At 52.0% G+C, this 12,931-nt stretch overlaps 1 protein-coding gene across 1 annotated transcript in view; it reads right to left on the reverse strand.

Annotated features, from left to right (window-relative positions):
* Positions 1-7,019: 7,019 nt before the first annotated feature.
* The window catches only part of EPHA8 (EPH receptor A8), a 36,040-nt gene continuing 30,128 nt past the window's right edge, over positions 7,020-12,931 (reverse strand). The window contains exons 8-18 of the mRNA XM_015598809.1: positions 12,124-12,137; positions 12,018-12,022; positions 11,487-11,554; positions 10,504-10,668; positions 10,113-10,298; positions 9,744-9,805; positions 9,024-9,233; positions 8,043-8,192; positions 7,763-7,953; positions 7,296-7,469; positions 7,020-7,134 (exon numbers count right to left, since the gene is read on the reverse strand). Of these exons, the coding sequence (XP_015454295.1) occupies positions 7,020-7,134; positions 7,296-7,469; positions 7,763-7,953; positions 8,043-8,192; positions 9,024-9,233; positions 9,744-9,805; positions 10,113-10,298; positions 10,504-10,668; positions 11,487-11,554; positions 12,018-12,022; positions 12,124-12,137 (1,340 nt within the window). The remainder of the gene's footprint in view (positions 7,135-7,295; positions 7,470-7,762; positions 7,954-8,042; positions 8,193-9,023; positions 9,234-9,743; positions 9,806-10,112; positions 10,299-10,503; positions 10,669-11,486; positions 11,555-12,017; positions 12,023-12,123; positions 12,138-12,931) is intronic.

Raw genomic sequence — 12,931 nt, forward strand, 5'->3', positions numbered from 1 at the left:
CCCACACTCACAGCCTTGTCCTCACACCATCCCAGAGATACCCAGCCACCGTCCTCCTATTGTAGTGACCAACACCTCACACTGTCCTTGTGTCTTACCCTCATATTATCCTCTAATCCTCATGACAAGCCTGTGCAGTGCATGTAAATATCGACCCTGTATTACAGGCCATGAAACGAGGTTTGAAGAAGTGACAGGCTCAAGATCACATGGAAGGGAAGGATGAAGGAACTGACCCCATGATAGGATAGATACCAAGCGCCCCAGGAAATGAATGTTATTTGCCTCTGCTTTCATCATTCATTGAATTCCTCCCAGGAGCCAGTTTAGGCTTGGCACTGGGGTTCTCTGGCTAAATGGAAATAGTTCTGGCCTTAATCAGTCCACAGTGAAGATGGGAGATCTGTCACAGTGCAATATAAGTGCTCTGGGGAACCTTCCTTTAAATGCAAACTACAAGAAGTTAGGTGACCTGAGTGCAGATCCAGACTATACCTCTGATGTTGTGTAAACTTAGGCGAGTCTTTTTCCTTCCCTGTATAAGGCTGGATTTCATTATTTAAGAAACAAGGAGGGTGTGGAGAGTGCAAATCTGTTTCCCTTAAAGTTCTCTAATTCTATAACAAAAGCAAAGGGACTTATTCCAACATTCTAGGATCCTATGAGTTGGCTTCTCTGTTATCTCCAGCCTGTGAGTATCTTAAGGGCAAGAATTATCTTATTTATTCCAGAATTCACAGAGCCAAGAACAGGGCCCGTCACAGAAGAGGTGCTCAGTAAATATACATTCATTCATTCATTCATTCATTCATTCAATAAATATCTGTTGCACACAAATGAAGGCCATCAATGTGCTGTGTGTGCTTAAAGAACTGAGTAAATTAGATGAGGTACCTGATTTTTTAGAGCATATTGAATGATGGGGGCATAAAATAAACAAATAAACAATAAATTAGATAATGTCAACTAGTTATAAGTTCCAAGAATATCATAGCATTGGGTAACATGGTAGAAAATGACTCAGATAGAAGGTGGTCCCTCTCATACTGAACCGTTTGCAGACATGGAAGATCATCCCAGGCAAAAAGAAGAGTGTGAATGAGAGGGAGGATGGCCGGAGGCCAGTCGAAGAGGCCAGCAGGAGCAGATCGAAAATGTAGGGTGTTAGGCCAGATGAGAGTTACAGATGTCATTATAAACGTGATCGGAATCTTTCAGAGGGCTGAAACTAGGAAAAGTGGCATGATCTGGTTTGTTTTTAAAAAACATTCCTCCGGCTGCTTGTGGAAAATAGATTTACGGGGGCGAGGGAAGAAGGGAGACCAGGGAGGAGGCTCCTGCTGACTTCCGGGGAAGAGGTGGTTGCGGTGGCGACTCGGACAGTGGAGGCGGCAGGTGGTAGGAGATAAGCGTTTAGATTTAGGATAGTTTGGAGAAAGAGCTGGCAGGACCCGCTGATTGGTTGCTGCACGCCCCGTCCTTGGCATCCAGCACCATGGACAGCGCACCCCGCGTGTCCCCGGAGGGGCTGGTTCCCGTTTCTCAGGAGGCACCGTGATTCCTGAGGGCAAATCTCAAAACCTCTCCTTTGTGATTTTAAAACATTTTTATTTTTAATTATAAACTATTTCAACATACAGAAAAATCAGAAAATAATATAACAGACATGTATGTGCCCACCGAGATTAAACGGGCGTTAACATTTTTGCCATACTTGCTTCAGAGCCCTCTCTTTTAAAAAAAAGAAAATAAATGAAACTCTTGTTGATATAGCTCGACACTGCCTCCCTCCTCACCCTTCTTCCCCAGAGGTAACTGAACTGAAGTTGGTGTTTCTCTGTCCCAGGCATGTCCTGTCATTATCTAGTTATGCATTTAAAACCTGTAATTCTATTGTTACGTCTATTTTTAAAGTTTACCTAAATGGTATAATACTATACATATTCCTTTGTCATTTATTTTTTCACTTTATATTATGTTCTGAAGACTTATCCATATTGGTACATGTTGATCTGGTTCATTTATTTTAACTGCGATAGACAATTTCATTGTACTTATCAAGCAGCTTATTTTCCTGTTCCCGTGTTGAGAGGCAGTTAGGCTGCCCCTCATTTTTATTACATACTAAGGTGTAATAAACATCCTTGGACATGTATCCTTTTGCATATGAGTATGAAATGAGATGCATAGAAAACACTGTAGGTGCTGCACCCAGCTTCCTTTGACCCGTGGGTACCGTCATGCTCCATCTGCCCTGTATTGGCTGCTAAGATCTCCTAGCTGCTCCCTTTTTGGGAACTTTCTCACCCAGAAAGTGACATGACCTCTCCCACCCCATGGGCAGCATACAAGCAATGACCGATGAAAATGGGGGGTACCAAAGTCTGGACCCCCTTGCCTCAAGGTGGATCAACTCTGTGATGTTATTAGTGTTTTAGAACTCCCTGCTGCATCAGATTGAAGCTAGTCTTCACCGGGAATCATTGCTTAGCATTGCCTCCCAGCCTCTCTGCCTTCCCCTCTCTCACCTGAGAGCTCTCCCAAAATAAACCACCTGCACAAGAATCTCAGGCACTGCTTAGTAACCTAACCTAAGACAGGCTCACACTAAGGTGGAGCTGCCGGGTCCTAGATTTGCTCATCTCAAAATTTGCTAAGTGTTTCCAAATTGCTCTCTAAAGTTGTACCAATTTATATTCTCACTGGCAGTTTATAAACATTACTATTCCCCCCACACTTTCATCAATACTAGCGTTAGAAACAAATTTTGCCAATCAGATTGGTATAATATGCTCTCATTATTATTTTAATTTGCATTTCCATGTTTACTAGTGATGCTGAGAATCTTTTTATATCTTTATTGGCCATTTAAATTTCTTCTTCTGTTATTTGTCTGTTCAGTTCATTTTTTGCCCATTTTCCTATTGCTTTGGAATGTTTTGGTAAATCGATTCTTTGAAATTTTAAAGAAATTTTATTTTGGAAACTAATTCTCTCTTGGTTGATTATATAGGTTGCAAATATCTTCTTCCAGCTGTGGCTTTAACAAATTTATTTGTTATTTAGAATTTTTAGATTTTAATGAACTAAGATTTAGCATGGCTTTCCCTTATCATTTGTCTCCTGATAAAGTTATTTTCCTGTTTTTTGTTTGTTTGTTTGTTTTATAGTCTACTTTTTACGCTGAAGACTTTGATCACTGGGAACTTATTTTGTGAGTGGTGGGAGTAGGGATCTAATTTTATCTTTTTCCAGGAGGGTATTTAATTGTCCTAACATCACCCGTTAACTAGATCATCCTTTACCCTGGTCATGTTTCAAACTCCCATACATATTTGGATCACTTCCTAGGCATATTCTCCATTCTTTTTATCTCTTTCTCTATTCTTGGGACCAAATCAAACTATTTTAATTTTTAGAGCTTTCTAGTAATTATTGATATCTGACAGAGTGAGGTTCCCTTCCTCTTCCTTCTCTTTCTTCTTCAAAATTATCTTGGCCATTTTGGGTTATTATTCCATATACATTTTGAGATGACTTTGTCAAGTCGCAGAGAAAAACTCCATTGCAAATTTTATTGGAAGTAAATGTATAGATTAAATAGGAAGGAACTAGCCAACTTTATAATAGCGGGGCTTCCCATCTACAAACATAGTTTATTGTTCCTCTGGCTGTACTCTTCCTCCCCTCTGCATTTCATTCTTGAACAGGGGGCTACCTAGGAGATGAACCTCCAAACCCTTCTCATCTTTCAATGCCCAGCTGAATGCCTCCTCCGGGAAGTCCTTGGAGACAGCCTTGGCCCTCCACCTTCTGTCTCTCTGTCTCTCTCTGTCTCTGTCTCTCTCTCTGTCTCTCTCTCTGTCTCTCTGTTTCTCTCTCTCTCTCTCCTCTGACCTTCTCTAACCCTTCCCTATGCCCCATTTCCTGATACTTAGCACACTGGATCTGACTGAGGGAGCCACTTTAGTGCACTTTGTACCTCCACCTTGTCTCAGTTTCTGAATAGAAGGGGCTGCATCACCTTTATCTTTGTATCCTCAATAGCACCCAGTACACAATAGGTGCTCAATAGGCTCTGATGATTGGTCTTTAGGGAAAAGATGTGTGTAGTAACAGGTTCTTCCTCAGAGGAAACAGCTGGTCCTGTGGGGGAGGGGCCCTGAAATGGAGTTTGAAGTTTCAGGGGGAAATATACCTGGTTTGAAATCAGATGTATCTGGCTTTGTGTGGTGGTCGCACTGTGTGGGACAGTGGCCTCTCTGTGCATGCTTGTGCTCATCTGTAAGAGGGAAGCAGTATTATCAATCTCATAGGGCTGTTGGGATTTTTAGTGAGATTTTAGAAATATGCTAAAGGTGTTTTCTTCCTAGTTCCACGTTCCCAATTTGAGAGAGGTGCAGGGTAGAAGACCTTTCTCTCAGCCAGAGATCATTTACTTGTTTGTCAGCTGATCTCTCAGCTGCTGGAGATCATTTACTTGTTTGTCAGTAAGATCTCAGGGGCATCTTCCTCAAACAGCTGAGCCATTGACTCAAATGGACACGGGCTGTGCTCTCTGCCCCTGCCTCCTTCCCAGCCTCCGATGCCACCACCCTGGCTCCTGCTGCTGTCCCCTCTCTCCCGGAGCAGAGGTGGGTCCTCAGCCCCCTGATGTAACTATGGAATATGCTTGCACCCCATCTTCCCTTCCCTGCTCCATAGCATGCATGTCTCTCGATGGACACCTTGGTCCCGAGGAGGTCGTTCCCATGAAATGCTCCTTCCTTCTGTGTTCCTCCTCTAGGGGCCATCTTTCTTCCCCCAGAGAACCAGAGGCAACAGCAATGTCCAGCTGCAAGGGACCGTGCTCCAGTGTTCAGCACTGTCTGAACATTCTGGAAGTGAGAATATGGGGCAGATGGGGGTGCTTCCTTGTGAATCATGGGCTCTAAAGTTGGACAAACCTGGGTTCTGATTCAGCCCCCACACACTTGGCGTTAGGCAAGTTGACCTCTGTAAGACTCAGCCTTCCCATATATAAAAGGGGTACATGAATCCTACCTCCTGGGAGAGATGAGAAGACCAGAGAGAAAGAAATGCATGGCATGTATACCGTAGGTACACAGCGTAAGGTTGCTCCTTCCTGGCCAGATGTCGAGGTTGTAGGGATGGGAAAAAATGAGAGACACAGGTAAAGATGAGGCAGAATTTATTCTCATTGTGGGCAAGTTCAAGACTCACTATGGAGACCACAGAGAGGCAGGTCCCTGGGACCCTGGGGGGCACCTCATGTCGGGGGTAAGGGCCACACTTTTGTAAATGCCAGCCCCACTATGTCCCCCACTGACTATGAGGATCCAGAGCCCAGAAGCTGGGTGAGAGTGGGGTGGGGACGGGAGGAAGACAGGGTCCTCCCCGGATCGTGTCCTGACCATGTTTCCGACTTCCATAGGAAGAAAGAACAGCTCGGCTATATAGTAATATAATATATAGAGGTGTAGAGAGCTGGCCGCGGCACCTGGGTGGGGCTGAGACTCCCCGAATTATTGCAGGAGGGAGAGGGGGACTCAGTGCTGGTGTCTCCGCAGAACAGCTGTGCTGGCTAAGGGGAGGCTGGGCCAGGGGTGGGAGCTGGGCCTGCCCCTCCCTCAGGGCTGGCAGGGGGCACCTGGCATCCTGCCTGGTGGGGTTCCTTGGGCCCTGCCAGCTTCCCCTGGGATGGAGCTTTCTCACCCTGGGTGCTTTTTATGTGCTTTGAAGACCATTTTTGCATTGTCAGGAGTGAGGAAAAAAATATTCTGACATGGTAGAAAAAAGATATTTACATACCCTGGTGGGCCATAAGGGACAAGATCAGTGTCTGAGTGGGAGGGCTTCCCAAGCCCCTCCCACCCACAGCTGTCCTTGTAGGATGGTGTGGGGGAGAGAGCCCTGGGGGGAGGCTTAGTTTGGATACTCGGCTGCTGTGTGACCTTGGACAAGGCACACTCCCTCGTGATGCCCAGATGGCACAGGAACAGTGACTTGAGGCTGAAAAGCTAGTATCTAATGGTCCCTGATCCCAGACATGGGGCTGGGGGACAGTGAGGTTGGCAGAAGGAATTCTGAGTGAGAAGCCCTGGGCTATGGAGGGGCATCAGCGACTAGAGGGAACTTGGTGGCCCCTGTCTCTTAGCCAGGCAGCCAAGTCCAGCTGAGGGCATCTCATGTACCCTGTGGTGATGCCGACACAGAGGTGGCCAGAGGGGCTGGCCGGGAACCCTGTTTTCCTGTTGAAGCAGCGATGGAGCCAGGCGGAGGCTGTAGGTGGCCCCCACCAGCTAGAGGGAAGGCTCGGACCTGAGATAGAGCCGGGGTGGGCTCACCCGGAGAGAGACAAGGGTGGGCCTGGTGCTGGTGTGGATCGGAAGTGGCCCCTGGCTCTGGCCTCCAGTTGTGGGGTAAGGTGGGCCTGAGCCTCTCTCCAGGCCCTGTGGGTTCCAGGACCTAGGCCCACATTCAATGGGCAGTGTCACACTAAGTTCCCTGCTCACAGTATCGTGACACTCATCCTCATTCATGACATGCCACCCATGGTTGCATACATGTGTTCTGAGTCATGAATAAACATGTGTACCACAACTGGCACACATGCTGGGACCTGGTGGATGAGCACACGCACATGTGGTCCCATGACCTTGTGAGAACACACCCCACACAGCACAGGAGCACACGCACGCATGCACACGCACACACACACGCAGAGGCAGGTGAGTGAACTCTCTGTTGGGCTCAGCGGTGTTGAGGCCCCAGCCTCTGGGAAAAAGAAGGCTCTCTGTCTTGGGCGCAGGTGTCCTGGTTGTGCTGAGCACCAAAGGTCCCTTCCCAGGTGGCCGACCCCTGACAACTCCAGGTCCTTCAGTGGAGTCCTTGGCCTCACAGGCGCCTGACAGGAAGGCAGCCAAGGGGGAAGGGCAGACGCCTGGGGCTGCTCTGACTGCCGGCCGACCCTGCAAGGCCTCTGGCAGCCGGCATGGCCTGGGGCTAGCTCGGTTTGGTCAGAGGTGCCGGTGGGGTCCCTGGGTGCTGGTCAGCTGGGCCCTCATGGTCTGGATGCTGCCCAGGATCTTCTTCTGGTGGCCCATGAGGGTGATGCCCAGGGCACGCACGTCCCTGTAAAGGAAGAATAGTGCTGACCAGGTTGCCTCGGGAGGCTGGGAGCCGTGAAGACAGGGACACACTCATCCCCTGGAGCGTCCAGCCTCCTCAGTGGCTCTGCATCTTGCCCCCCTGCCCTCTCCCCGTGCCCCCACCCCCATGGGACCACCACTTACTGGGCGTCCATTCGAAGCACCATGCCCAGAGAGGAGTAACCACCAGCGGCGAAGTGGTCCCGGTAGCGGCCCATGCGGATGGAGTCCAGCCAGTCCCCCACGGTGAGGCCCCCGCTGCCGCCCCCGCCCCCGCGGAGGTCAAAGCAGCTCTGGGCAAAGGCCGGGGCCGAGCACCTGAGGCACAGGAGCTTGCGGTAAGCGGCCTGCCAGGGCCTCTGCCTTCCTTGGGAACCCTGGCACTAGCCACCCTCAGCCTCTGTGTAGGCTCAGCAGTGGGCAAGGGGTCTGACAGGCTAGACCACAGGCTGGAAGGAGAGGGCTGAGGAAGGCCCAGGCAGAACAGGGGTCGGGACCCAGGCAGGTCCGATTGAGGAGTCAGGGCTGAACTGTCCCAAGGCCTGGACTAGGTCAGGGCAATGCTGGGAGGACAGCTGGGCTGGCGGGGAGCTGGGGTGGGCACCAGGCACCTGCCGACGGTGGCCGTGGCCCTGAGGCTCTCAGGGTTGTGGATCAGCGCATCAAGGATGCTGACGATCTGGGAAAAGCGAGGCCGCTGGGCCCGGTCCTTGTGCCAACAGTCGAGCATGAGCTGGTGCAGGGCACGGGGGCAGCCCATGGGTGCCGGCAGGCGGTACCCCTCCTCCACGGAGCTGATGACCTGGGGAGGGGGAGCACGACGCCAGGCTTGAGGCTGTCCCTCCCTCTAAGGCCCACACCGCCTTTGCTTAGCCAGGGCCTGGTACTCACGTCACGGTTGGTCATGTTCCAGTAGGGCCTCTCCCCGTAGGCCAGCACCTCCCACATGACCACACCAAAACTCCACACATCACTGGCCGAGGAGAATGTCCGGAAGGCGATGGCCTCAGGGGCTGTCCAGCGGATGGGGATCTTCCCTCCCTGCAATGGACACAGGAGTGTCCAGCTTCTTCCAGCCAGAACCAGGGAGCTGAACATTGGGGTGCTATTTCCCAGGCTGGGAAACTGTCAGCTCAGCGGGGGAAACATGGCCTTCGCCTTCCAAGGGCACCTGTTCTGATGGGGGAGGCCTGCACACAGAGCTGCTGTGAAGACTGAACGAAGAAACTGTGTGAGCGCCTGGCACACAGTAGATGCTCAGTAAGTGTCAGTCAAGCGGTCGATGCCTGAACAAAGGATGAATCTCAGAGAACATGGCCTAGTCTTCCCTGCCCCTGCCTAATCTCTTCTTCTTTTTGGGGGGTTCACAAATCCTTTCTCTAAGTGAAACCTCATTCAGAGGCCCAGTGGGTAAGATCCAAAGGGAAGGTTCTGATTGAGGCGGGGGTGGAGGGCCAGAGCCGCTGCCACTCAGCCTCCTGCCTCTAAGGCAGCCCTGAGACACCTCTAGGAAAAACCAGATCTCCATGAAATACATTCTGAAAATGCTTGGTTTTAGCCAGACTTTAGAGACAGATGTGAAGTGGATGTGTGTTTCAGAGATGTGCCAACCAACTCTTCCCAAATCTCCCAGTTAGTGACAGTGGAGACCAGCCCTGAGGTCCAGAACCCACTCAGTGACAGAGGAAAGGGGGCGAGGTTGTTCCCATTTCCCAGAGGGAGGAACTGAGGTGTAGAGAAGCAGCAGGACTTGCCCCACGTAGAAGGCAACCCAGAAATTTCCAATTTTGCTGCATGGCAGGTGGGGGTCCCTTCTGTGCTGCTTTGCCCCACCCTGGGCCTATTAGAAAGGGGAGTGGGCCACGCACTCACCGTGGTGGTGTAGGCGGCATCGGCGTCATCCTCCAGCACCCTGGAGAGCCCAAAGTCAGACACCTTGCAGACCAGGTTGCCATCGACCAGGACGTTGCGGGCAGCCAGGTCACGGTGGACGTAGCCCAAGTCTGCGAGGTAGTGCATGCCAGCACCCACCCCTCTGAGCATGCCCACCAGCTGCGTGATGGTGAACTGCCCGTCGTGAGTCTGCAGAGGACACAGCGTGGGCTGCAGGAAGGCTCTTTGCAGTCTGCAAAGTGCTTCACTGCTTAGGAAGCATGTGACGGGTTAAGGTTCATCCCCATGGTCTCATTCGCACTCACAGCAACCCTGAGGGGTAGGTGGGGCGGCAAGGACTGTTCATTTTGCAGAAGAAATGGAGGCCCAGAGAGGTTAAGTCCTATGCCTAAGAGCAAATACAGCAGGGCGGGGGCTGGGACTCCAGCGATTTTCATCACAGCCGCCATGCCTCCCCTCTGGGTGGGGCCCTGGGTCCCCACACAGGCACCCTACCTTGGGCCACGGCAGTGCAGCACAGGGATTCACATGTGATAGGGCTAAAAGGCAGTTTGACTGGCTGATCCTTAGGACTCTGCACCTGGCAGCCCTTCCCCAGGGTCCAAGCTCCCGGGATGTTTGGAGGCCTCACGTGGTCGCCCAACATCCAGACTGGACGCCCCCCGCCAGCCCATGTGAAAGGTAGGGCGGGGCACGCACCCTCAGGAAGGCGTCGAGAGAGCCATTCTCCATGTACTCTGTCACGATCATTGCCAGGCGGCCTGGGGAGGGGGACAAGGAGGCTGTGGCTCTTGGTGAGGAGATCAGGACTGCTGATCAGGGACCCCAGACACGTGTAGCCCACCGTGAGCTACAGGAGCTGCAGCAGTGCTGAGGGCCCCAGGGGGGCGAGGGTTCCCACTGAGGTTCCTGGCTCTGGGGCCCCTCCTCGACTGAGTCATCTGGGGACCTGAGCCAGGGAACAGTGGCAGGGCGGGGGCAGAACGGGGTGGGGCGAGGATGGACCCAGATCCCTGTCCCTGGCAATAGGGGCCCTGCAGGGTAAGATTGCCCTTGCCCGGCACCTACCACGGGTGACGACACCTTCAAGGTGGATGATATTGGGGTGGTCAAACTGACCCATGATGGACGCCTCACTCAGAAAGTCCCGTCGCTGTTTCTCTGTGTAGCCGGCTTTGAGGGCCTTGATGGCCACAGGCACGTCCTGCTGCCCTGGCACCCGCAGTCTCCCGTAGCAGACTTCACCTGACTCTCCTGTGGACCCCAAGGGGTAGGCAGGGGGAGGGTAGTGGCACCCTCCTCCCCCAACCCGAGAACCCTGTACTCCCCCAGCCTCACACACCCGAGTGCCCCAGTGGGCCCGGCTGTGCCAGGCTCCTCGGTTCCCCTCTGCCCTGGGTGTCTCCTCCCCTGGGCACCTCCCCACGTTGTCCCCACCCCCATAACACCCGAGGTTCACCAGAGCCGATGATTTTCTCGATGTGGATCCTGGAAGCCTCAATCTCTCGGGTGAACCTGCGTCCTGCCCGGCCTGGCTCCTCGTAGGTGTGGGGTTCTGCATAGAACTGGGGCTCTGGGATCTTCCCCGGGGGGTGGTGCAGGGGCAGGAAGACAGGTGGAGGTGCTGAGGGGCCAGGGAAGAAGGGCCTTCAGTGGGGTCCAGGAAGACTTTCCCTCCCATCCTTCCCTGGGTCTGGGGGCGGGGCGAGGAGTATCTCTGGGCATCTCAGGATGTCGGAGCGAAGAGGAGGCACCCAGCGAGTTCTTGCCAAGTGAAAGAAGGGTCTCTATGGACTAGCTCTGGAGTCTCTAGGAAACTTTGGGGTCTCCAGTGAGTTTGGAGCATGTCTGTCATTTTCTAGAGTCCTTAAGATCTTTCTAAATTGTTCTGAGGCAGGAATGTGGCAAAAAAAGGTTTCGTCACAAGTGTCAAACTAATTGAAAGTGGTTCCCTAGATGACTGTGTTAAGGATTCTGAGGCTGCATTCGGGCTCAATGGGAATTGGTACCATGACTGAGACAAATGTCTACATGGGCACGGAAGTAGGGTGTGGAGGTAGGGAGCCCCGCATTTGCCTTGTTTTCTGGGGTCTCTGCAGGGTCCTGAAAAACCATAGCAGGGTTCTTGTCCAAGAGTCTATGAACCTGCCCCCAATATTGTATGCAAAACTGTGTGTAAGTGCACACATTTATGCATTTCCCTGGGGAGAGGGTCTCTAGCATTCTCAGTGGGGTCTGCGACTCAGGAAAGGTGAACAGCATGGCACTTTTGGGGTCTCAGGTCTCTGTGACATTCTGCTGTCTATCTCTGGAGTTCCGAGTCTCTATTTCTGGGGTTCTGGTCTTTTCTGTGAGCACCTTTCTCCTTCCCACCCCCAGACTAGCACTGGTTCCCACTGCAACCTCCTCTTTGCTCTCAGATCCCTGGGCCCCGGCACTCACCCTGCCCATTCTGATAGTGCATCTTCTCCTCGTCTGAGTCCTGGAAGGCCTTGCTGTAGCCACAGTGCCTGTGGAGCATGTGCATGGCTCTGCCTGAGGCCAGACCTCTCTAGCCCCAGTGCTGACCCCATTCAGGGACAAGCGAGGACTCCTCCCCTGTCCTCTCCTTCCCCCTTCGGGTCAGCACCTGTCACCCCAGCCCCTGCCCCTGCTGCGGGGAGTCCCCACCCTCAGGCTCTCGACCCAGTTGAACGGTGACATCCTTGATATTTATATAACACTTCACAATTTACAAAGTTGAGTTGCTTGGTCTTCACGAAAAGTCTATGGGTTATTAGCCCCATTTTACATGACATTATGCCTGGTAGAGGGGTTGAGAGCCGAGGCTTCTGATGCCAGCTCTGCTGTATGACTTTGGCAAATCCCTCTCTTCCCTTCTCTGGGCCTCAGTTTCTCCATCTATTGGATGATCCTTCTGGTTCTTGCTGTCTGGGATCCTAAGCCCACATGAGCACAATGTCTCATCTCTACCTCCTCTGGAATGGAGGGGGAGAAGAGAGAGTGACTAAGAGCATAGTCGTTTTGACAGACCTGGGTTCAAGTTCCAGTTTTGGCATCTATTTGGCAAATGGCCTACCATCTCTACCTCCTCTGGAATGGAGTGGGGAGAGGAGAGAGTGACTAAGAGCATAGTGTTTCGTTTTGACAGACCTGGGTTCGAGTTCCAGTTTTGGCATCTATTTGGCAAATGGCCTAACCTCTCTGATCTCCAGTTTACTCACCTGCAAAATGAGGTCAGAATCTCTACATCACTGGAGTGTCATTAGGATTAAATGAGATGGAGGTGGTTGTGTTGAAGAGAGACCCAGTGGGATTGGCTGGTGGATAGATGTGGCATGAGAAAGAGTCAAGGGTGACAACTTCAGTTTGGGACTTGAGTTTCCCCATGAACTATGGTGCCATGTCCTAAGATGGGGGGCCTGAGGGAGGTGCAAGTTTGGGGTAAGGGTTACTTGTCTAAAACACACCCAAATAGAGATGGAAGTGGGCAGCTGGACCTCCAGGGAGTGGTCTGTGCTGGTGACATAAATATGGGAATGTCAGCATGAAAATGGTATCCAAAACTGTGAGACCTGAGAAGGTCACTCAGAAAAGATGGACTAGGGAAAATAGGAAAGAGAGGAGGGATGGGGATGTGCCCAGGGTCCCCCAGCCTTTAGAGGTTGTTTGGAAAGGAGGGGCTGGCAGAGATGGACAGGCCAGACAGGTGGACAAATAATGGCGTGGGATGGGGGGTGGCAGGCCAGGACATGGAAGGCAAGAGAAGAATGTCTCTTCCAAGAAGGAAAAAAGAAGAACAGGTGCATCTGTAAGTAAGCCCAGCCCCGGGCACAGGGCTGAGGACAGGCAGGAGACACAGCGCTCCAGGAGAGGGGCTGGGGCGG

Source organism: Pteropus alecto, unplaced genomic scaffold (genome assembly GCF_000325575.1).
Source record: "Pteropus alecto unplaced genomic scaffold, ASM32557v1 scaffold39, whole genome shotgun sequence".
NCBI classification, from domain to species: domain Eukaryota; kingdom Metazoa; phylum Chordata; class Mammalia; order Chiroptera; family Pteropodidae; genus Pteropus; species Pteropus alecto.